The sequence below is a fragment of the Triturus cristatus genome, chromosome 5_2 (genome assembly GCF_964204655.1).
Source record: "Triturus cristatus chromosome 5_2, aTriCri1.1, whole genome shotgun sequence".
Lineage (NCBI taxonomy): Eukaryota > Metazoa > Chordata > Amphibia > Caudata > Salamandridae > Triturus > Triturus cristatus.
The window spans coordinates 506,468,788-506,493,319 of NC_140588.1; the positions used below are offsets into that span (position 1 = coordinate 506,468,788).

A 24,532-nucleotide genomic window follows, 5' to 3' on the forward strand; every position below is an offset into this window, starting at 1 on the left:
ACAGATTATAGATCTTGTCCCATACGTTCAAAAATATCATTGGTTCCGCTAACTCTGATCTTTCTTATAGGATTTCCTCTGCTAAAATTGACCAATATCCTTCACGCCTAAAACATTACTAGCAACCACATACATGAGAGAGACAGAAATCCCTAAGCTTTGGTACCGGCTCCCGTTCCATCAGAAATCCTATCATTAACCTCTTTTTATCAGGGCTGGACTGGCCGTACCGGGAATCAGGCATTTCCCTGGGAGGCTGGAAGGGCAGGGGCTGGATTTTCAGTGGTGGGGGCCGGTTTTGTTAAAGGAGACCGATTCTGCAGCAGTGCTGCAATAACGGACCCCAGTAAGTGTTTCCAGCCTCCCGGGGCCAGACAGTGCTTACCCAGAGGCTTGCCTGAGAAAATTGCCGGGCCTGCTTTGGGTTCCCAGTCTGGCTCTGCTTTTCATACAGAAATATCCCTAACTACGCATCAGAATTTCAGGGATAGCAGACTGCACACAGTTTTGCTATCAGACTTCAGAAAAGCCCTATTAAAATCATGGTAAACGTAAATGGAATATTTGTGTGGAAAATAAAATTAATTTTACAGAATCAACAAATAAAGAAAATATTATGCATACAAAATTCACTGGCAAACACAAGGGTTAACATATACAATTCCTATTTATGATGAATACATTCTTTGGTTTCATACTCACTGGAGAGATATTCCTTATTGAATCTTGTAGAGCTGTAAGTGTTCTTAGGAGTTCCAGCTCCATGCTGGTATAATTCGAGCAACAGGGTACAGGGCATTTTGATGTTGGAGACAATGGACAACCACAAAGAGAGCAGTGACAATGGCAGCAGCACCAGCAGTGGCAGTCATGACACCTCCTTGCAGTGCAGAATCTTGGGTCATCTGCTTGAGGGGGCAAGGTCCTTCCACGAATTCCAGTGTCAAAGGAGGTTGACTCCGTGAGAGCGCCACATCTCAGATGTAGCCATGAGTGTCTGGTGCCGATTTTACCAATATCAGTTTGACTCGACGCTTCCTTCCGCTCTATAGTTTGTGGCATTTCCACAGCTTGTGGCCTCATAGGGGGTACACGCTCATCCTCACTGTTTTGTGATACCGCCCCTGGACAGTCATAAGAATAATCTCTAGTAATAAAATGATCTGAAGGAACATTCTGTAAGCTTGACATCAGATCAGACGACATCTGAATTGTCACAGATTTATAGAAATGAGTAGTCTTCTCAGACATTTGACTAGGATCTTTAATTTGAGCTTGAGTTGCTGTCCCGAGGTTGCTATAATCATTTATGTCAGTGATCTCTTGACAATCAATGTTTGTTGTTGCAGTTTGTGGGAGATCTCCACTCGGGTTTGGTGAAGAAAGAGGCTCTTTTGAACCATTATATTTTGTGTGCTGTGCATCTGAGAACGTTAATGCTGTTTCAGTCAAGTCTTCTTCCTGGGGCATATGGAATACGTGGACCACTGAGTCAACAGAGGTCTCAATAAAAGGGAGTCCACTATAAGCAGTGCCACTTTTTCCACTATCGCTATGCTCCTTTTCTTGAACATCCTGCTTTATATTTCTCATGATTTCATTTTCATACTTCTCATCCACTGGTGGGTCTTTTTCTTGGAATGTGTGCACCCTATAAAAGAGCTGGTCTGTATCCTTACTATAAAATGGCCAACTAGGGGAAAACTCTTTCTTGGTATCACCAATCTGCTCTTCTATTTCAGTTCTAGCCTTCGCCTGGGTCACAGCAAGAGCCATATCATCATTAAACACATCTGTTTGGATTTCGTGGCTGTAATGCAGAGAATTACCCCTATCTTGATCCCTCAAATCCATCATGTGCTCCACTTCTCCATGGGCTCCATCTTGATTTTTGAGGCTCGGTGCCTTCGGAAAGTGTTCCGCATCTGACATGGCTGTGCTATTTTTGACTCCATTGAAGTCATGTCTGTGGTCCTGATACGCACTGTCCAGTCCACTTAGAAGAGTAGATTGGCTGTCAGCACTGTCAGAGCTGATGTTCAGGCTTTCAGGGAGATGTGAATTCTGTAAGGAAAACAGATATGAATTTTAGTTCACTGAAACGTTTTGAATGTTTTGATGTTTGAGCCGGTATGTTTTATTTGTGTTGTTATGCTGCGTTATGTAAGTTAATGTGATACGTTATGTTGCTTCCTTAATAGCTGTCAACAAATGCTGCTACATTGGTAGTCAAATGCAGCATTTGCCTTTAAAATTCCTGACAAGCAACCATTTGCACTGACTAAGGTGCTAACATATTGAGGCTTCATCAACAATTCGACACATCAGGCAGCCCAAATCTGTGGTGGGTATCTGTCATAAAGTAGCACTTCCAGTGTTCATTTTGTGTGATATGGCCCCAGATGTCAAAATACTCATGGGGCACAGGGATAACAAATATACAGGCGCATGCATCAAAGGAAAAACCGGTCGCAAACGGGCAGATTCTCAGAATCTGCCCCTTTGCGACCGGTATTTTTGCATTTGAAGGAATCTCTAAATTGCGATTACTTAAATTGCGATTGCATTTAAGGAATCCCACATTGAGATTCCTTAAATGCAACGCATTAAAGTAAAAAAAAATTGCGATTTCGCTAATAAGGGGAGCAAATTACCATGAAGTTCGACCTCATGGTAATTTGCAAAAACTTTGAAAAATGCATTTTTGTGCATTTTTCAAAGTTTCATGTTGCGCACACACATGCCCTTAGGGCATGTGTGTGTGCAACATATGTGCACAGATCAATTTCAGGGGTGCAATAGGGTGTCATTTTGACACCCTGCACCCTTGAAATTGCATGAGCAATTTGCGAGTACCTACTGGTACTCGCAAATTGCTCATGCAATCTCCAATTCATTCCTATGGGCCTAGAGGCCCATAGGAATAAAAAGGGATGGCATTCCTTAATTGCACTCGCAATTTGCGACTCGCAATTAAGGAATGTGTAGGAATCGCTATTTCTTTAGCGATTCCTACATGCATAGGCTTGTGCAATTCCTTAATTGCGATTCCTTAATAATCGCAATTAAGGACTCGCAAAATCCCAGCATGATGCATGTGCCAGATAGTAATTATTTAACCTCAGCGCGAGTAAGCCAAACTAATGTTTGAACATTGAGCGTGTGGGTTACTCACTGACCTATCCAACATGCATGAAACACGCTGAGCTATCTTAGTCGAGGGAAGAGGCTGAAATCAAACCGTTAGACAAACGAATGATAAAGAGTACAAAATGGAGATGAAAAATATGACTCAGAGAACAGAAAAGAGATTTCTTATGTCTGCACAAAGTAGAAATGATACCTCCAATCACCCCCACGTGTCAGTCTTGAAAGAATATATTTGGTCTTAGCAGGAGGGGAGTTACTGCTTGAAAGAAGTCTCTGTGGGCAGGCTTCCTATACCCCTCCTCACTCAACATTCTTGGATGAAATAGAGGATTTTAGTGCCTGAAATTCAGAAAAGGAAAGAACTGTCTCCCCATCTAATTATCTAATGTGTCCTTTGCTTCTGGGTCTTGAATGATTGTAACATTGTAGCTCCAACCACTGCCCCTGCAAGCCTCCTCAGTGAAAAGGCATTAAGATTAATTCTAACCACCATCCACTCACCAGTACAACTGAATGACCCTGAAAGCCAACATCACTGTCTGAGGGACCAGAACAGAGGTTCTCAGATCAACAAAACCCAAATCTGACATGACAAAAACCGGAACGGACACACTGTGGAAGTCCTAGCTACCACAGCCAATGAGAGAGTGGAACCCAAAGTCTCAAGACAAGTTTCAGCCTCAAGACCATTGTTACCAGCACATCCTCTGAGAAAATCAAGGTCTGGCCTGGCCTTGCTAAATCTAAGCCTGGGTGGAGGTGCTAAGGACACCTCAGCCTCTAGGATAGGACCAACACCTTGAAGTGCTGTATGGAGGGTCTCACTTTATCAGACCATTCATGCAGTCCTTGGATGCAGTATTCACCGGAATAGAGAAACAGATAGACAATGGACCGGTGGCAGAGGAGCCGTCAAGGGCTAGTCTACGCTTCTTTTCTTTGAAGACTATTAATATGAAGGGGATTTGCCCTAGTACTCCGACCGCATCTGGGCAGAAAGACACTGAAAATACAAAAAATAATGCGACGGAATAGATCAGAAAAAGGATTATTTTTTTAAGGAAACATTAAATTAGTCCCTCACATGGATATTAATATCCAAAAAAATTCTTCTTATTTAAAAACCAACACCAGAACCTGGTCCAAAGGGGTATTTATATTTATATATATTTTTTGAATGGGACAATTCACACAAATATATATACACACATTATATATACAAAAAACAACACATATATCTGTACAACAACATCAATCCTTCATACCCTATTTGCTATGATGGATGCGAAAAAAATCCAGAAACAATAATTATCAATAGCAATCCATATTGGACCACGTTCTGGTGTTGGTTTTTAAATAAGAAGTTTTCTGATCCATTCCGCCACATTATTTTTTGTATTTTCAGTGTCGTTACTTAGGAGAGACAGGGACCTAAGGGTGGACCGGCAGGTATGACCACCTATTGCTGAGCCTCCCTCTTTGTTCAGTCTGTATATACATATGTCGAAAAGACAAATTGAGGTGATAGAAAATGTTATCAAAATGTATACTCTTTTAGAATAGTTTTTATAAAAAGGTGCATATCTATCTACAGCTACAAAACATACAGATAGCTTACATATATGTTGTGACTTTCTTCTTTTTTTGCCGATGGACAACAATATAAACACGGTCATGGCTGTCTTAGCTGACACTATCATGCCTACCATGCCCATAGCCTTCATCCCCAGTCCCTGCAGTAGGATCTGTAATCCTGTACCTCCTTCCTTCTGAAGCATCCATTAACCCAGGGGTCCACCTTCAAGAGAAAGTCGAGAAGCAGTGGTGAGCTTCACATTAAAGCTAGATAACTGACATGGATATGGCTGGTGTTCTAAGTCTACAAATTGTGCATACTGTGCACACCAACGCCATCTCAAGTGCTGATTTGATCATAGAGAGAATTAAAACAGAGGTTTATTTCCCAATTCCATGGATAACGATTTGTGACTTCACTGAGACATATAACTATGGCATAAGATATCCAGTATGAAACTGATGCAGAATCACAGACCTGTAGAGCTACAGGCTCAACCGGTTCCTCTAGAAATCCACTACTGTCAGACTGGCAGCTATTGGTTCGCATCATCTCAGCCTCTGAAACAAGAAAAAAGAGCATGAAACTGACAGCATAAATCGGATAAAACATATTAGAATACTCTGCTGTCAATAGTCATTTACTGTCATGAGTCTAAAGGAGTGTGTGTGTGTGCGAGCATTGTGTTAGGGAGTACGCAAGACAATCTTAAGCGAGTTGGCGTAGGAGAAGGGGTTTCGGGGTGTAGTTTAGTCAGTGAGATTCGGTGGGGGGGGGGGGTGAGTCTGGGATTTCCCAACCATAGCTACAGTGTAGTCTGCTAAGAAAGATCGTTCATTAAACAGAGGTGCGGTGGCTGAATAGCCAGAATTAGGCTTAAAGGTTTTAGCTGTTAAAGTAGTCAATTGCGTGTTTTAAAAATTAACCTTCATGCTTGAAGCCCTTCAAATCTATGCACTCATTTTGTGTTGTAAAGGAAGAACTTGCCAATAGCCAGTAGAAGACTGGTAAGTTGGGCACATGCTATTGGAAACTGTCAGCTGTAGAAAATTGTCACCTCATTCGACACTTCATAAGGTTATATGCCTGCTCCAAGGAAGTAGGTGTAAAAACGTTCAGGTCTTAGGGTCCAATGCCACCAAGACAACTTGGTGGACAAACGCACCTGATGTACAAAACAAGATATTTGATTTATAGCATGAACTAAACTCCAAGAGACAGTATACTGCTTTTCAGAAAACATTTGTGTTCCATCCAAAGCATCTCCAGCTTGAAGTGCTAGCCACAAAACAGTACATTCTGCATGTGTACATCAAAAACAAAATGTGATGAGGTGGTGGGGTGGTGGGGGATAGCACCATGACAGAAATCAGTGGGTAATTTTAGTTCTAAGTGTTCCATCACTCAACCGTCCAACAATTAAAAAAGGTGTATTTCCAATATTCGACAACTGGGTATTTATGAAAAACGTAAATGTATGTTTGCACATTGGATACCAGAGGACTGAAAGTCAGGATTGCCATGGTAGAAGGAGAGTTGGGAAGGATTGACAGATATAGGATCTAAGGGATCTAAGTCTTGCTATATGTAATGCTTCCTGCTATAAAAACACAAGGGGGAGTCCTGTACTTTTGTCTTAATCATTCAGTTCAAATTTCTTTCATTCCCCAAAACACAGAACAACTAGTTGCACAAAGACCATGGGAGTCTTCCTTGCTCGCTGCTTTTCCATCATGGTAAATATAGTGCAAACTTCTTCTGTTGGGCTGACGCACCGTTTTCCACCTTGAAAGGATGCTGTGGATCAGGTTAGGCGAGAGCCATAAGGTGTCAGCATCGTAGAATAATTACCTTTGCTTACCTTGGACCATGGAGTGCATGCAGAGCCCGCCTTTGCTTAGATAGCGCCCTGGTCAAAACCATATTTTGCACTCGCTCTCCCTCGTCTTTAATTATCTCTGTGCTTCAAACTTTGGAGGAGCAACTGAAGGCGGGGAAGGTTAGGGGCTCCACAAGAAGAAAACCAAAGCAAATGAGGACGCGGGCACCAGCAGCCTTCCTAAAAAGTGCTTAAGCACGCTTTCCTTTGGAGCTAGGTCAAGGGAGAAATAGCAGGCAGCTCCTGCGCCCCTCTGAAGAGCAGCGCCCTGGGCGTGGGCCCAGCTCGCCCTTGCTAAAGGCCGGTACTGAGTGCACAGGACAGAGAGGGACTGCTCAACCTGAGGGCTTCCTAGAATCAAAGGGGCGTGGGCCTCACTTAAGATGAATCACAAGGGGAAACCCACCACCGATGCTGCCCAGCCCAACTCAGTGACCCTAAGCCCAACTTCCAACTGTACAATGACTTTGTTGAGGGGAGAGGCAAATGCCCCCAATGAAACTACGCCCATGAGGGGTTTACTCTGTGAAGGAAAATAAATATGCAATAGCACAGGGTGCTCACATTTTAGCTGGTGTCACTTAACAGCAGGGTTAATTTTACCAACACAAACGCATAGCCAGGTTAATTCTCTAAACTTTTCCTGAAGCACACCAGGACAACTGCGACTGGCGCAATTTTTGTGAATGACAGAAAGTCTTAACTCTAGGCCCATTTAAGGTAGTAAATCTACAGGTGTTGCAGGTTTATGGCTTTCCATGATAATCGGGTGCTAAGAGTACCAAAAATGACTTATAAATCGAAGACAAAAACTCTCACATAATCTTTTACTCTCATCCCAGCCCTTATTTACTTGCGGTGTCCCACGTGACTGTGAGGTCATCTATTGAGAAGCCAAAAGAGACTCTTTCTCCCAGCGCTCCGCGGCCGAACTGAAAACTCTAATATTACTAGATGCGCGTTCTCAAATCTTACTCCTTGCTGCTGGCTTTTTAACGTGACATGGAGGTTGTGTTTATTACTGACAGCTCTGTTTTTTCGCATGTGCTATCGAGTGGATAAGATAGCTTAATTTAATTGTAAAAAACTAGACGGCCACACAAAATGTTTTTTTAAAATACCTGTCAGAGATCTTGCCTGATTCAGATGGCTCATCTAAGGCCCATATCACAAAAAGGCTACTTAGAAAGTCAGATCATGCTCCCGAACGGTCAGTTCTACGTGCAGAGCAAATTTTGGACGTTCCTGCAATTCTGAAAGAATACTATTTGAAATCTGTAACAGTCGCAGTTTGTGAGTGTGATGATATACACAGCTCCAGGACACTGTTCCTTTAAGCACAACTATGTGTAATACGCATGAAACAAACATCATACATGATTGTATCAAAAGTATGGAGCACATGTTAAGAAACTTCATCACAATTTAAGTAGTGATAGGAGTACTTATTAAATATTGAGTGATTTATATACATAGGTCTCGGTAATGTCAACACTTTTTTAAAATTCATCATGTTTTCCTCTCTCTGGGCTGTTGCCTAACTGCGGCAATTTAGACAGTTTAAAATGAGAGCTAGTAAAGCAGGAGACACGCGACGTTGATGCGTTTCAATTGATTTGTGGAGAATTCGTTTCATTCAAGAAGTCACTGGTGACATGAATAATTGTGATACAACTGGAATAGATGGGCAGTCTATTCTGCATGAGAGAAGGGCAGAGTCTGCTGTAGACACAAACAATTCACACGTAACGTTTTAGTTTAATAGGTAAACAGACCCAGAAGGAAGCGAAAACACGGGTTTATTGTTAAAAAAAAAACGTGTGTTTTTCCTTCCACTTCGCCCTTAAAATGTGTTTAGGCCACATTACCTACATATGGCCAGCAGATGGCAGCAATCAACAAAGTGAGTGCGCCGCCTATGTACTAGCTAATCAAATTAGCAAGGTGACATTGGCTGCAAAAGGGTCTTGCTTATATTACTGTCTACTGCCATCTAGTGATAATAAAGTATTTAGAATACCAGAACTAAACTATAATAATTTCAGGCTGCTGCTAACACAACATTTAATACACTAAACATGCGCAGCAAATACATCGTTGGCACTGATGTTTATGAAAGGTGCTATGCAGTTTTATGTAAGGGTCTTATTTACAGCAATAACACTGGCACACTTCGCAATTCCATTCCAAATATAGGCACGGGCTGCCAGAGCCAGGACATGCCCGCGTGGCCTTATTCAGTAATACGTGCATTAGAATGAGCAAGGAGGAAGGCTTTCATTTCTGCCTTTACCAAAACCAGATTAATACCGAAATTAGATGTTATTTTATTAGCAGAGTGTACTGACGTGCAGCATTTTCAGTTTAGTGAGTGTAAAGGCCGTATTACTGCTACAAGGCAACTCATGCTTTTTGTGAGAAGGTGGCAGGCTGCAATGAGTCAGAGTTGGAAATGTCCCTTTTTATGGTGCTTTCCCACGAATTTCTGCTTTTGTCCCTCCTGGTTTTCTGCTAATCTATGTGCTAGCCTTAGGACTTTGAGAGGATTTGACACTTCAATTCAGTGCCAAAGCGCTGAGCTTGTCATATACTTACTGGTGATTGTTGTATACATGATTGGTTGATTTGAGTTAGCTGTACGTCCCTTGTCTAGGGGTAAGACATATACCTAGGGCATGTAACCCAAATGCTCCCCTGTGGGCCTGCAGAACTAGTTGTGCCACCCACGGAGATAGCTCTTTAAACACAGGTTTGCCCGGTGCAGGTTACTTCTACTCGGCTTGGCATTTAAAAAGCTACCTGCCAGGTTCTGCATGTCTCTCACTACATTGGAGTACTCCCTGGAGGCAGAGTGCGGTGTCAGGAAGAGGCAGGGCATGTGCCTACATGCACTGGTAGTGAATGGCACCCGATGGTGTGTTCTGTACGGTGGGGCCTGCTTCCCGCATTGATTAACATGGGGGATCAGGGGAAAGGCTATTGAGCAGCATTTCCAATGTGCAGTATAGTGGCAGTATAGTGTTTGATATCGATGAGTTAGTAATGGCAAGTCCTCTGTGGTAGTGCAAGTGGATTCGACATCACTAATGTGGAAATGCCACTTTGAGAGAGTGGGCATTTCTGTGCTTGTGGCTCTATATGCCTGTCAGACTGTCTCCAATCCTCATCTGGGTGCTGGGGGGACAGCTAGTACATTCCTGATAGATTGCCATAAACTAGGGCCTCAAGGTAAACTGCAGATCTCTGACACCGAGAGCCTTCCTGGGACAGATACAAGGGGGTGGAATTGGCACTTGCATTCAAAGGCACAGGTCCTGGCCCCACTAAAGACAAGTCTCTCAGGATAAGATGGCAGACAGGACAACATTTAGAGAGGGACTGTGCATTTCATTTTTTTTATTTTTTTTATTTTTTATTTTCAGAACCAGAAGAAACAGACATCCAAAATACAAAGATAATGTACAATACAATATACCAACACTTTCAAGTATAATCTAGGCCTTTTCATTTATAATACATTCTCATTATGATAAAAAATAAATCAGAGAAAAAAAAAAAAAAAAGGGATATAACCGTGATTTATTCTCAATCTAGGCAGAGCCCTTTTCTCCAATTAATAATTGGTTGCCAGATCACCTTGCCACGCATAGCCGATTTTACCCCTCTGGTAGAATAGAAAGCGCTTTCCTGGTTAAAAACACCAAGAAAGTGGGCTAGCCACACTTGAAAACATGGCGGGTCTGAGTCTTTCCACCGAGCTGCTAATATAATCCGAAGGACCGCCATTCCAATAAAAAGCATGGCCTCTTCATCCCTATTTAGGCTAAGTGTATTATCAGTGCCTAACAAATATAGCGTGGGGGAGTCAGGTAACTTATGGCCGAACACTTCATTCCAAAATTCACAAATCATTTTTTAATGAGAGTTAATTGATCACACCCACTAAACATGTGTATTAATGTAGCGGGGCCTTTATGACATCTAGGACAATGATCATTCTCTCTTTTGCCCCAGGTAAATAATTTGGCCGGGGTAAAATATAAGTTATATATAGTTTTATAAGTCTGTGCTTTTAACCTAGCTGACATAAGGAGACATGATGATAGGTAAAGACTCATATCGATATCTACATTTGGGTTGTCGAGTTTCTCTGCCCAAACAGTTTCAGTATGTTCTATGTCATCTTCTAGCTTATCCAGCAATAATCCATAAATTATACCTATTCTAGTCGTATTTTTACCAATAATATCAATAATTTCAATTCTCCCCGAATCAAAATTGGGGGCATTGTATTTAATAATGGATTGAATCTGCAGAAATTTAAGATATTGTCCATTTGAGATATGAAATTTCTTTTGTAAATCTGCAAATGTAGAGACTGGGTTCACACCCAAAAAGTCACCTATAGTAAAAATACCAATAGTTTGCCATTTCTTTGAGATAACATCATAGGCTAGTTCAGGTAATAAGTTAGAGTGCCATAGAGGAGAGTATCTATTAATTTTTGAAATATGCATATATTTTGTTATTTTAAACCATATTTGCCATGCGCTAGAAATAACTTTGAATTTAATCTTTTTATAATAGCTTCTCTCCAATTGTCTCAAAAAGAGACCTTTAACTTTTGCGCCGAGGGATAGCTCATAGATAGAAGGGAGAGATTCGACTTCAAAAATCTCTTGTTTGGGATTAACATTAAGAAGCGGAGCCATCTGTTGGAGAAATGAGGCCCAAAGGTAAAACAAGATATTTGGAACTGCTAATCCTCCTTTGTTCTGAGGGAGCGAGAGAAGTTTCAAGGATCTTCTAATTTTACCCTGTTGCCACATAAATTTAGACATACCGGAATCCAATATTTTGAGGGCCTTCTCCTCAGGTATTAAAGGAATAGCTCTAAATAAATAGAGCACCCTAGGAAGAATATTCATTTAAAACAAATTACCTCTACCAATGATGGATAACTGTAGGCTATCAACCCGGTCTAGATCTTTTTTTATAGTATTTAATAAGGGTTCATAGTTAAGTCAGGGAATTTGTATAATATCGGGGCTTATGCGAACACCAAGGTATGTGGCATTATCGCATTTCCTACGATCGTTACAAATGATATTGTCTGTGCAGAGCATAATTGTTTTTTCTTTATTTAATGAATATCCAGAATAAAGTCCAAATATTTGTGTTATTGTCTCTATTTCAGACATAGCCTCAGAAGGGTTCGATGTTAATACAGCGATGTCATCGGCATATGCCAATACTTTAGTTTTATATTGATTAACCACTATAGGTATAATTCGGGAATTCTCTAGTAGTTTCAAAATTAGAGGGTTTATATAAAGGGCAAATAATATTGGGGAAAAAGGGCAACCCTGATGTGTGCCTCTTGATACTCTAATTATACTTGATTCAGAACCCATTATTTGTAATTTTGCTGTTGGTTCAATATACATAGCCATTAAAGATTTGACAAATTTGGGGCCAAAATTATAGCGTGTCATTACTGCCCATAAAAAATTCCAGGAGACCCGGTCGAAGGCCTTCTCGGCGTCCAAAAGAATCATCGACATCTGCCCTCCCGTTGCAGACATTATATCAAACAGGGAAATAACTCTCCGAGTATGATCAGTCGTGCCTTTACCGGGGATAAACCCATGTTGCCATGGGGAGACAAGCTGTTCAATGACCCGACCGAGCCGAATAGCGATAATTTTGGCGTATAATTTAGAGTCGGAGTTAATTAGGGAAATTGGACGATAGGATGATAGTTGATCCGGAGGCTTACCCTTTTTTGGAAAAATAATTATATTTGTTTCTCTCCATGAAGCGGGTGAAATACCGCTCCATTGAATCCCTAAAAAAAGATCATGAATAAGTGGACATATGATATGGCTAAGAATTTTATATAATTCGAGAGGAATTTTATCGGGACCTGCCGCTTTTCCAGAGGCCAATGAAGACAAGGCAGTTTGAACTTCTATTAGTGTAATTTCTTTCTCAAGGTCTTCTCTAATATTGTCGTCTAAAGTCTTATTTACCTCTGGATGTTCGAGAAAATTATTCAAAAACCGGTCTAAATCTGCCCCATTAATTATAATATCATGCTGATAAAGAGTTTGATAATATTGCTGGAATGCGCTAATTATATCAGGTGTTTGTGTAAACGTCTGTGCTCCCATTTTTATCTTAGTAATAGCATTATTAGAGATTTGTTGGCATGTATGTAAAGCCAGTTGTTTGCCTACCTTTTCTCCATTCTCATATATTTCTCTTTGATGTGTTTTATACATCTCAGCAGCTTTCTGAGTCAAGCCAGAATTGAAGTCAGTTTTTAGCATCAACAAATGATACATAATTACTTTCCCGTTATCACCATGTGCAATTTGCACCGTATGTTCTTCCTCAACCCTAGCCAGAGCAGCCAGTTGTTGTTGATACTTCTTACTAGTTTCCTTCCGTATTCTAGCTTGATAACTAATTGTTTCGCCTCTTAGAGCCGCTTTAACCCCTTCGCTGTGGCGGGAATTCCGCTGCAGCGCTGGGGGGGGGTTTGGGGGCAGCGCGGTGGCGCTGTGCTCATGACGGAGCCACTCCGTCATGAGCCACGGTTGAGCTGTGCTCATGATGGAGTGGTTCCGTCATGACTCCGCCCACTGCGCTAATCGCCCGCACAGGCGGGGAATCAGCGCAGCGTGGGAGGAGCGGCGGCCAACGGCCGCAGCATGACGGAACCACTCTGTCATGAGCACACGGCACCCGTGGCTCATGACGGAGTGGCTCCGTCATGAGCGATGAAGGGGTTAAAACAGTCCCATACTACAATCCTAGAGGCGCTATATCTATTCATGTCAAAAAACTCTTGAGTCCAATTGGTAATGTGAGTAATATATTCCATGTTAGCTAATAGCTTCCTATCAAAAGTCCAGCTATATCGTTCCCTTTTAATAGATATAAGCTTAATTGTAAGAGTTAAAGCATTATGGTCAGAGATGATTTTAGGTTCCTTAATAATTGAGGCATTTTTTACCAGATTATTTGTGATAAGAAAATAATCAATTCTAACATATTTGTTATGGGGGCAAGAATAATAGGTGTAGCCGGGATCCGGATAATTTTTAAGCTCCCAAATATCATTTAAACCAAAACTGTCACAGAGTCTAGAAATAGCTTTAAAAACTCGGGGCTTACGGCCTTTATAATGTTGACGTATCTTGCTACAAGATTGGGGGCCTAATGAAATATTTAAATCGCCGCATAAAATAAGTGGGCCCTGTATTGATGCTAATTCAAGCTCAAGTAACTCAAATATAGTCGGATCATCTTGGTTAGATCCATAGATAGAACAAATAGTAATGCCTTGGCCCAGTTTGATAATAACCCATCTGCCCTGAGTATCTGCTAATTTGTAGGTAGCTTGACCCAGAAAGTTTTTAGCAAGTGCATGCTAATAGATTATACCCCCTGATTTTTAGCAGATGTCTCTTATCCCAGGGTAGATGCGTTTCTTGAAGGCAGATAATATCTACTGGGTTTTGATATATTATCTCACTCAACCGTTGGCGTTTATCTCTATCTAATAGGCCCGAAACATTCCAAGTTCGAATAGTTAACTTTGCCATAATCCTAGATTTCGTAACCGATAGTATGTCAGTAATCTTAAGTAACAATAATGGTATGTTAAAGTTAATTTGTATATGAATACCTTGTTCCCTAAGAGTAGTTCTAGTATAGTAAAAAAAGTGATGTCTGTCTTAATTCTGATTCTGTTTTTAATTTATTTTTTTAGATACTGCCCCCCTAACCCCCCGTCCACCATCAACCTCCCCTGCCACCCACCCACCCCACCTCCCTGTGAGACGTCCTGGGTCATGGAGCACCCAAGTATAGGAGCCGGTGAGAGCAGTTCGTCCCGGCAAGCCGTGCAGCCGGATCAGCAATATATACTTTTGGGTTAAGAAAGAGAGACAAAAAAAATAAAAATTAAAATAAATAAATAAGTTGTTTCACTTTGTAATCCTCATAACCCAAGCTATAGAAAGTAAAATACTTTCTACCTCTATTTAGTTTTTCTTTTTTTTTTCCCTTTCTCTTCCCCTTCCTCTTCTTTCTCTTTCTCTTTAACAATATCAATATATTGCTAGTGACCATTTTTTCTTCTGTGCCGCTGTGTTTTTTTCCGGTATTATGCTTACTTGTCTCAGTAATTTCTTTCAAGTAGGATTCGGCCTGAATTTCACTTATGAAGTTTTTAGTTGTTCCTTTATAGATGATTTTAAGACGAGCCGGATTTTGCAGAAATACGGTTGCTCCAATTTGCTCAAAAGGGGTGAAAAGTTGCCTCATTCGCCATCTTCGCTCTACTGTGGCGTGAGCAAAGTCCGGACGAGCGAAAAAGGTGAACCCCTTATATTCTTTTTTATTTGAGGGTCTGGCAATATCGTAAATTTTTTCCCTTAAGATAAAGTTCCCGAAATAAACTAACATTGCTCTCAGATATTGTGAAGTCTTCGGGAGTGCCAAGGGGAAACGATGTGCTCGTTGAATCTCTTTATTCATATCCCAGATTTGTAGTTCCGGAAAGGTAGTTTTTAGTAGATCGGCCATGAACCCTCTAGGATCTTTACCCTCAGCGCCCACAGGAATGCCAAGAAAGCGCAAGTTGTTTCTCCTGCCTCTATTCTCTAAATCTTCGACCTTTTGCATCAAGTCTTTGATAATGCCATCATGCTCTTTTTCCTGGGATTGGAGTTTAATGACATCGGATTCTAAATTTTCTGTACGGGATTCAACAGAGGCCATACGATTCGATATTTCAGTGCATGTTTGACCAATTTTATAAACAGAATCTTGCAATTTTTGAATGGCCACCTGAGTCCTATTACTATCAATTTTAACACCTTTATGAAAAAGTTTAATGGAGTTAAACAGTTCACTCATAGATGGCTCATCTGCAATTCCATGTCTATCATCACACTCTTCCCTTTATACTGGGATCATCTCCTCTAAGGCCCCCATAGCGCATTCATTAGAATCAGAATTGTGAGGATTTTGAGATATTGGATCATTCTGTGTATACTTTGGTTTTTCTTCATGAAGTTCCACATTACTCCTAGGATTAGTAGTTTCATCGTATGATATTTTTCGATGTGTTCTATATCTTGTTCTTTTTCTTTCCTTCTTTTTTGGAGGAGGAGGCGTGTCATGGTGTCGGAGTGAGAGCGAGAGGACGTGCCGGCGGTCTACTCCGTGTGCCTGATCAGCCTCTCTGAAAATCCCTCTATTGTTGTTTAAACGCGGTTGTCGGTATCACGAAAAAGGATTGAAAAATTGCGTACACCGCTAGCTGTTAATAGATGCCAATAGCCCAAAGAAGTTATGATGCTGCAAAATGGAAGTTAACGATTAAATAGACTTAACAACCAGACTTAACGATCAGATGGCTGAAACGGCTAAACGGCTAAACGGCTAAGGTTAAAAGACTAAAGGATTAAAAGGCGCCGATTTTAGCCTGATATCTACGTTACTCATGATATTCACGAGTCCAGTATTTTCCTTGAGTAGCTGCCGAGCGTGCCGGTTGTGGCGGTGGTGTACAGCTCGGAAGGAAAAGGAAAAACCCCTGGCTGTTTTGAGAAACGAATCAAAAATAGATGAGAAAACAGATGAGAAACCTTGAGAGGCGGCAGCGGCTTGGCAGTGAGGAAAATATGGTATCGTGTGGGAGTATGATACACACCCCACATGTTTGGATTTGGTTTTGATCAAGTGATGGTTTTGAGATCAAGTCAGGAGTGATTTAGAGACTCAGTGGAGGCGGATATATTGATCAATCGTGAGTACTGCTTTACTGCTTTATTATCCGACAAAAAAAAAAATATATATTTTTTTTACCTTCCTCCCTTGATGAGAGTAATCCGCATGTGCTGACCACTGTCGCTGCTGCTACGTTTATCACTCATATCGTACTCTGTGAATATTCAGTATATCTCACATAGCCTTACTCTGTCTGCCCTGTTCTGCCCTGCCTGCACTGCCTCACATTTTGCAACCCAGCACTCTGCCGATGTAAAAAAAAAAAAAAAACTTGAAAACTTTACCTTACCTATGGACTGCTAATCTGGCTGTTAACCTGTTGGCTGCAAGAGGAGGAGGAGCGCTGTGCTAATCTGCAAATCTGCTTATCTGGGGAATTTCACCGGAACCTTCACCGGGCAGCCGCTGCTACAAACACCAGGACAAACCGAACCCTAGTTCACCTGCGGAAGGTTTTGGAGAGGCTTGTGAGTGTGTCAGCCAGATTATAGGTTTATTCAAAGCTGGGGGGGCGGCTTTTTTTCGACAACAGGCACTCTAGTGTCTGTGAGGATTAAACCACAGTCAGCACAGACAGCTCCCCCCCGTAGAACCCGCTCATCAAGATTAATACTGCAGTATCTCTGCTGCTGTTGGGGGGGGCAAACGAAAGATTCCCTACAAAAAGGAAGGCTGCCCAAGATCTATCGCCATTAAAAAAAACTGTAGAACGTCAGCTGTGGTACTGTCGACACTCTTATCAAGCGTTTTAAAAACATCAAGACTTACATATTCAAAGCGGTGCAGGAAGCCAACTTGACAAACTTCAGATTCAGTTTCCTTCAGGTTACAGAGTAATAATCAGACATATGACATGTCGGATAATGCTAGGGCATGGGATGGGGCTGACAAACAAGGATCTGAGTCAGTACCTGAACAGATATCTCAACAGTCATCTGAACAAACTGAGCCAATTATTCCAGAAACACTGGAACTATCTCGACAAGTAAACTTAGAGAAACAAAATGATGAAAATGCTCAAAAGGTTAAAGACGGACAGCAACGACCGGAAACTAGAGGGTCAAAGGCCAAAGAAAAAGTAACCGAAAAAAAAGGTGTTAGCAACTGCAATGTGGAAAAACCCAAAACCAAGGATAAAAACAAATATAAAAATACTGAAAAAATAACGGTAAAGGCCCCTGACAAGAATTCGGAGAGAAACGCAAATAAAGATAAGGTTAAAGAAAAAGACAAAGATAAAATGGAGAGCAATGAGATAACAATTCTAAATGATAATACAATGGCTACTGAAAAATGGGCCAATGACGATGAAAACATGGAATTAATGGCCAAAAAAGCTAAGAGATTACAGACCATTAAGAATTTGAAAGCAGCTGCTAAAACCACTGGCCAACAGACAGATTTCCAACCCTGGATCTCTAACATATTTGCCTCTATATCTAAGGACGGGCAAAACAAATCATTAGAAATTTCTAAAATAGATGAGACGGAAAATATAATATTACCTACAACAATACAAGATGAGAAGGACCTTAAATCTATACTCTCATTTTAACCCCTGGGATTTGAGCAATTGGCACTTGCATCCTCCTCAGACAGAAACTTATTTTTGGAGCCCAAAGTATCCATCGCCGAGTCTGATTCAGATATTTATGAGACAGGAGTATCCATTTCTAGTATGCCAAGTGACTCAAGCGAAGATAACTCAATTGAAAGAAGTTCTAGTCATAAGCTATCAGCAACAATTATGGAGCCACCTGATAATACACTCCTAGCCAAATCAGGGATGTTCTTTCAAAATTCTATAACAACAAAAAAGCAGGAAAGGGACTGTGCATTTCAAATGAGGCCCTTTGAACTGATCTCATCTTCAAAGGCCATTATGGGTGTTGGAAAGTGGGTTATTAGTAGTGGCAAATATGCATCTGCCACTGGCAATAAGGTCACTAACACAGACTAGGGCTCAGAATAGGTATCAGAAAATTATTCCCATGCTCAACCCTTGGTAGCTTGGCTGCAAGCAGGCAGGCGTAACTTCAGAGACAGGTATGTAAAGCATTTAAAAACACCAATTCAGTAAATAATTAAGACACAACACACAATAAAAATCCAACACCAATTTATAAAAATAGGAAATATTTGTATCTTTTAAATGAACAAAAAAAAATCCACTGTAGGGAGCCAGGGATATGAATTTGTAAAGATGAAACACTTTCTAGTGCTCAGAAAGCAATAGTACCACTTCTGGATACTTGGTCGCCTCTGACCGGGACAAAGTTAAAGTTTAAGGCCGACCACGATGGATCCCTGGTCGGATACACTAAGCGGGAGGCCCTGGTCAAGATTCTACCTTCACACTTAGAAACGTTTCTGGAGAATTTCTCACCAGACATTGTGCAGCCTCCTCCAGCAGGCCAGATTCGGTGAGGGTTCGCCAGATTGCCTTTCTGTGAGTGAGAGTCGATCATCCTCTGGAGCTTCTTCACAAAAGTTCACAAAACGTTCCCAAACTTCTGGAACTTCTTCCTGAAGTTCCTATTGAGGGTCCAAAGCGTCCAAAACACAATCCAAGGGTCTGGAATCTCCAAGGTGGTTCTGAAAGTTTGGGACCACAATTCCCACAATGAACCTGGATAACACCCTTAAAAGTCCACTGAATACACTCCAGGCAGGGGATTCTTGGTGGGGTTGATGCAGGTCAGCTCTGTTAACCTGTAGCCTGCAGGAAGCCCACTCTTTATTCCTCTTGAAAGAATGTACATACAAAGGGCTGTAGTTCCAGATAATGCATCAGGTGCAATCAGTAAGAATGCATGGCCTGGCAGTGCAAATCAAGATTCCAGCTTGGCAATCCTCCTTCTTCTCTCAGTTTCAAGCAGCAGAGCTGAGAAGCACTGCCCCTCTCAGACACTTATTCAGTGTTCTTTGAGGTCACACAGGAGGGTACTTCCGTCCAATGAGGTGCAGGGCAACACCCTAGAGAATGACCATTTCCTCCAAAGTGTGGCACAATGGTCTCCCAGAAAGCACTATTTCTCCAAAATTTACTACGGCTGAAAGCTCAGCAGAGAGGCAAGAGCTGGCTAAACCAACTTCCAAGATGGCTCATCTCCTTATTCTCCCTCCCCTGGCATCTGTACACACCTTCCTTAAGCCTGCCATCTGGCTGGGTTCCACGAGAAGGGCTGTAAATGAAACTGTCTTCTTCTCCCTGTCCCCTCCTTCTATTGCAGATTATGGTTTGCGACCCATCCCCCATGCTCTTGCATTCATATGCAGCAGAACCCTCTCCTCCCAGAATGTTCCTTCAGCCCAGGAGCTACTTATCACCTCATCAAGGCAACCAGGCTAATCCACTTAAACTCTGACCAATCAGGACAGATCACTGAAGGCAGAATTTTGGCTTACAGACAAGAATGCCTTATAACTTATTGTCTGTACATTTTAGGATAAATTCAACAATAGCATATTGTTCAATTTATCAATACCATTGTAGTAAGTCCTTGAAGGATATTTCTGTGTTTCCTGACGGGAGTTATTAATTAATAACTTCTTGCCACGTTAACCCATGTGGTCCTAGCAAAAAAGTCGATTTTGAGAAGCACTTTACTACATCGAGGGAAGTGAAATGTGCAATTTCACTAGCCCCAGGGCATATAAAACCTATTTTATAAGGGTCTTCCTTATAAGTATTTGACCTCCCACCCCTGGGAGAACTAGGGTAAACCCTGGGGGTACCTAATATGCCAAAATATTGTAGTTTATTAATTTGTAAGTGCCCGAAACACCAAAGTCGAATATGGGCACCATTTACATGATAACAGTCCTGTAAACATGGCTGCTTTTAAACTGACCTCGGGCTTTAGCAGTGCACACATGCAAGTGCAGAAAGGGCTTCTGGCCTCCAAACTGCCATGCCCTATTATATACTAGGGGCCTAAAGGTAGTTGTAATACCCCGCCCTATTGTGTACTATGGCCCGATATGGGAGGTCATGACAATCATAGGGCTACCCTAACCCATAGTGCACCCTAGTGTATGTAGGTGTTTTCACTGTATTCTAAGTGTTTTTCAGTATAGCACAGGCCCTGGGCCTATTTATGCAGAGCCCAGGGACAGTCAGTTACAACCAGTACCAGTAAGCAAAAAATATGGGGGGTGCCCAGGGCACAAGGATGACTTTGCAACAGTGAGTATTACTTCTAGGCCTCTGCCCTCAGGAGATACAGATGCTTTTGAGATTGGAACTATACTACGCTGGTTCAACGCTGGGACATCAACAAGAGGAACCATTGGGGCAGGAGGGACTGCAACTGGATTACCCTCAGACTTGTGGTGGCCTGGGACTTGTCGCGTTACAGAAAAGAGACTATCACTTGGTGCATTTTGCCTGAATGTTGCTGGCCTGCAGCTATTGCCAACTGTTGTGGCCTGGGTCTTTAATCACTCTCCAAGGTCCGGTTGGCTGGCCTCCTTTCCACGAGATCCCAGGGACAGAATATATCTCCTCATTTCAACGAGATTGAAAGGCCCACGCAGGGTGCGGCAGAAATGGTTGGAAGTGATCAGTGGTTGGGACAAGGACTGTCCTGACGTGCGCCATAATCACTCTGTGCTCATAAATATCAGCGCCCCCCCTGGGGTGCCAGAATATGAGGAGTTTAAGGAGTGCTGGGGAAGTTTAGAGAGTCCAAGGGGCCCACGGTTGTAACTGGAAAACTGTATTAGCTCGCACTCCGTAGTGTGTGGTGTCCAAGGAATGTTGGGTATGCCAAGTCTGCCAAGTCTGCGGGACCCGAGCTGGAAGGCTAGACTGTCTGTGACCATCAAATTGGGAGGATGACAGTACCTGACAATGCAACCTCCATTCGAGGTTGATGGCTCCCACCACCTGGACCTACGCCAGAAGATACTCTGTACTCTGTGGCTGGACCTGAGGAGTCTCATTGTGTCTTGTGGGCTCCCAAGGCTGGCTGCTTGGAGCAACTGCAGATCGCACCTCCACCAGAGGTGAAACATTTCTCCTAATTGGAAGCGCACCAGCTTCCGGTGTCACAGTCGTTTGCCTATGGGGGGGGGGGTGATAATGATCCCACACTTGTGAAGGTGCCGCTGGGTGCCTGAAGGCTTAATGTGCTGCTGGGTGCCAAAAGGCTTAATCTGAAGGAACGAAACCAAGTAACTATTTCCTTCCACTTTAGGTGGCCCCGACAATCAACAGTGGATGCAATGTGTACCATTGACTGGTGTAGTTTGAGTATCTGAGGGGCTGGGTCACGAGACGTAGTCAAAACCTGTACATATATGTTCATGCCATTCTGCTGCTAATGGGAGAGTTCGACAATTGCATATAACTGTAAAGCATATATCCAATGTGTATGTCATTTGGATTTCAATGTGTGTGTTATACAAAGACCAGTGTTTTATACATACGGTGTGGTGTCTTTTTGTAGTGTACTCAGTGTGTTTTGAAGGTGGTGTTGTGCCAATACTTTACACTTTAACGCTGAAGATAAGCCTGACTGCTCTGTGGTAAACTACCCAAGGGTGAGCACAGGCTATCGGAAAAGGGTATCTTACTCATTCTATCTACGACAGTGGATTCTGTCGGGCATGGATGTGTCCCATCCAGCCAGAAACAGCTGGGTCTAACACTCAGAGTGTACGGAGTTATTTAAAGTTTAAATTGTAAGGTACACTATATGAAGGTTTCTGAAAAAAAATAGGGCAAATGCACAGCATTGAAAATATAATTTCCTAATGAAGTTGCCAACTATGGAAGGGCATGGACTGGGACTTCAAATAATATGGGCATGAAAAGTCACAAGACCTTCAATCATTTTTCAAAATGCATCAGGGGCCTTAGCTCACCTCTCCATTGTAGTGCCTTTAATGTTTTCATCCAAATCATTCTTAGCAGATTATTTTTCAAATAATATAACAAAAGCTACTTGGAAGGAAAACTGCCAAAAGGAGAGATTATTCCGTCTCAGACAGTAGACCTCTGGAGCTCCCTCCCTCTTCTCCTTCTGAGTAATCAAACCTTGGCAGCCGAGCCAGTGTCTAATGGTCATATATGATTATGCCTTAAATAACAGTTTTGTATCTACATAAAGGCACAACATGTATTGAAAGAGTCATGAAATAACATCATGTGATTCAGGGATAGACTAACACAGCAACAAAATATGACCTTGTATGGCCTAGGAAATGCTGCTATTGCATTGAAAATTTTGCTTCAAAATATCAGCTTAGCATTTTCAATGAACAAACACAAATATTCCTGTCCCTAATATTAGCTAGCCTTTGTCTGAAAATGCATTAATTGTACCCGAAATACCAGCTTTTATTTTAGTAAATAAACCAATTGGGTATCCAAACATCAGCTTGTATTTTCCTAAATATAACCATTAATTCCAATTTACAGTGTTTTATTTTAAGCAAATCCAATATGTTCCTAATTAGCAGCTTGTTATTTCCTATAACTGTGCTCATTTTCCCACACAAATAATAAATATCATTCTAAGTAAATACACGTTTTATCTATAAACAAAATTATTTTATTTTTAGTAACTGCGCATATATCACTTATCAGTATCAATTTCCTAGTCATGCCCGTCCTCATAATCAGCAGCTGCTTCATCTGCTTATGTACAAAGCCCTGTAATATTTCTTGAATCCTACAGGGTGCGGTATATTGTAACTGAGGTCACAGTTACTAAGTGCGACCTAAAGTGTTCTGTAACCATGTGCTGATGTGTTATCTGTAACCAACACATCATCACTGGATTGTGGAGATATAATTGTATTGGTGGCACTTGGAGGGTGGACGCAGACCTGAGCTGTAAATGTGGATGGGGTTTCCATGTTTTCTATACTTAATAAAGAAGATGTTAAGAATATGTTAATAAATAAGATCTCCATCGTATGCTGCCTGTAGTCACTTTAACATTTGCGACGAGCGGTTTGAATGTAACCCACGACATAGGGAGGAGAGCCAGTAAGTGAGACCATAACACAATGGCCAATCGCAATAGAGGGAAGAAACTGCCTAAAGGAACAAAAGTCACTGTGAGAAGTGGTATGTCGACAATGAAGCTGGAGCATGATAATGTTTACTGAACTTTTGCAGCGACTGTGAGATGTGCCCGCTTTAATGGTAGCTTGCTGGTGCCTCGAGCATGTAGTCTGCTGATGCCATTCCAAGAGTCTGCTTTCTCTTGAGCGTTTGCTTGCAGACCCTTGAACCTACTTTCTCTCGAGCATACGCTTTCAGCTCCTACTGCACATTTAAAGGCGGCTATCAAATTCATCCTGCCGGAGTACATGGATGCTCTGCAGATGTCTAGGAACCCTCTTGCTTTGGGGTACCTTAAAAAGGGATGTCGCATTTAAAGTACTTGAGGGAGGATTACCTGTCCCGCTGTGATAGGCACACACGTTTAAGTCTACTAGTGCGGAGCACAGCAACAATATTGAAAAGTGAGCAGCGTTCTTTTTGCTGTGATACCCACATATGTTGTGGAATCAACAAGTGCACTTCATTGGCAATCTTCTGTTTATTACAAGTCTTAATTTTTTAGCACCAATTTGCATGTTCCGTTGTTATATGCACACACACATTTCTGAATGAACAAGTGCATGTCACTGGCATTTTACCTGTCTTGCTTTGATACACATTTACACATTTACGTGTGCATCCTTGGGCAAGTTCATAAGTGTGTGATATGACACCCCTCTTTGCTGTGATACACACACATTGAAAAGTTTACATGTGCATCCTTGCACAACTTCATGGTGAAATGCACTTGATTTGATGTTAACTGTGACTCCTAGATGGTTGAGCAATACATAACTGAGTCACGCAAGTTAGCCTCTACCTGTGCTTTTGGTGGATCCAATGAAGAATGCCTAAGGGATCAGTTTATGTTAGGGTGTACAGTGGAAAAGGCCAAAGAGGCTGTGTGGCTAAAAGATAATCCTTCTTTGCAGGATGTGTAGAGATTATTTGCAATTACTTATCACAAGCAACCAAAAGTGAAAAGGTAGTGGTCAAGCTGGTACAAGATAAGTTGAATTCTAACACGACATTGCAAGATAAGACATTGGGTGTTAAGATA

The 24,532-nt window shown here is 41.8% G+C and overlaps 1 protein-coding gene across 3 annotated transcripts in view; it reads right to left on the reverse strand.

Annotated features, from left to right (window-relative positions):
• Positions 1-24,532, reverse strand: part of ITPRID1 (ITPR interacting domain containing 1) — a 607,194-nt gene that overhangs the window by 42,489 nt on the left and 540,173 nt on the right. For all 3 annotated transcript variants that reach the window (XM_085607528.1, XM_085607527.1, XM_085607529.1), the window contains 2 exons: positions 5,204-5,286; positions 703-2,064 (listed from right to left, as the gene is read on the reverse strand). In XM_085607528.1, coding sequence (XP_085463654.1) covers positions 703-2,064; positions 5,204-5,286 — 1,445 coding nt within the window. The remainder of the gene's footprint in view (positions 1-702; positions 2,065-5,203; positions 5,287-24,532) is intronic.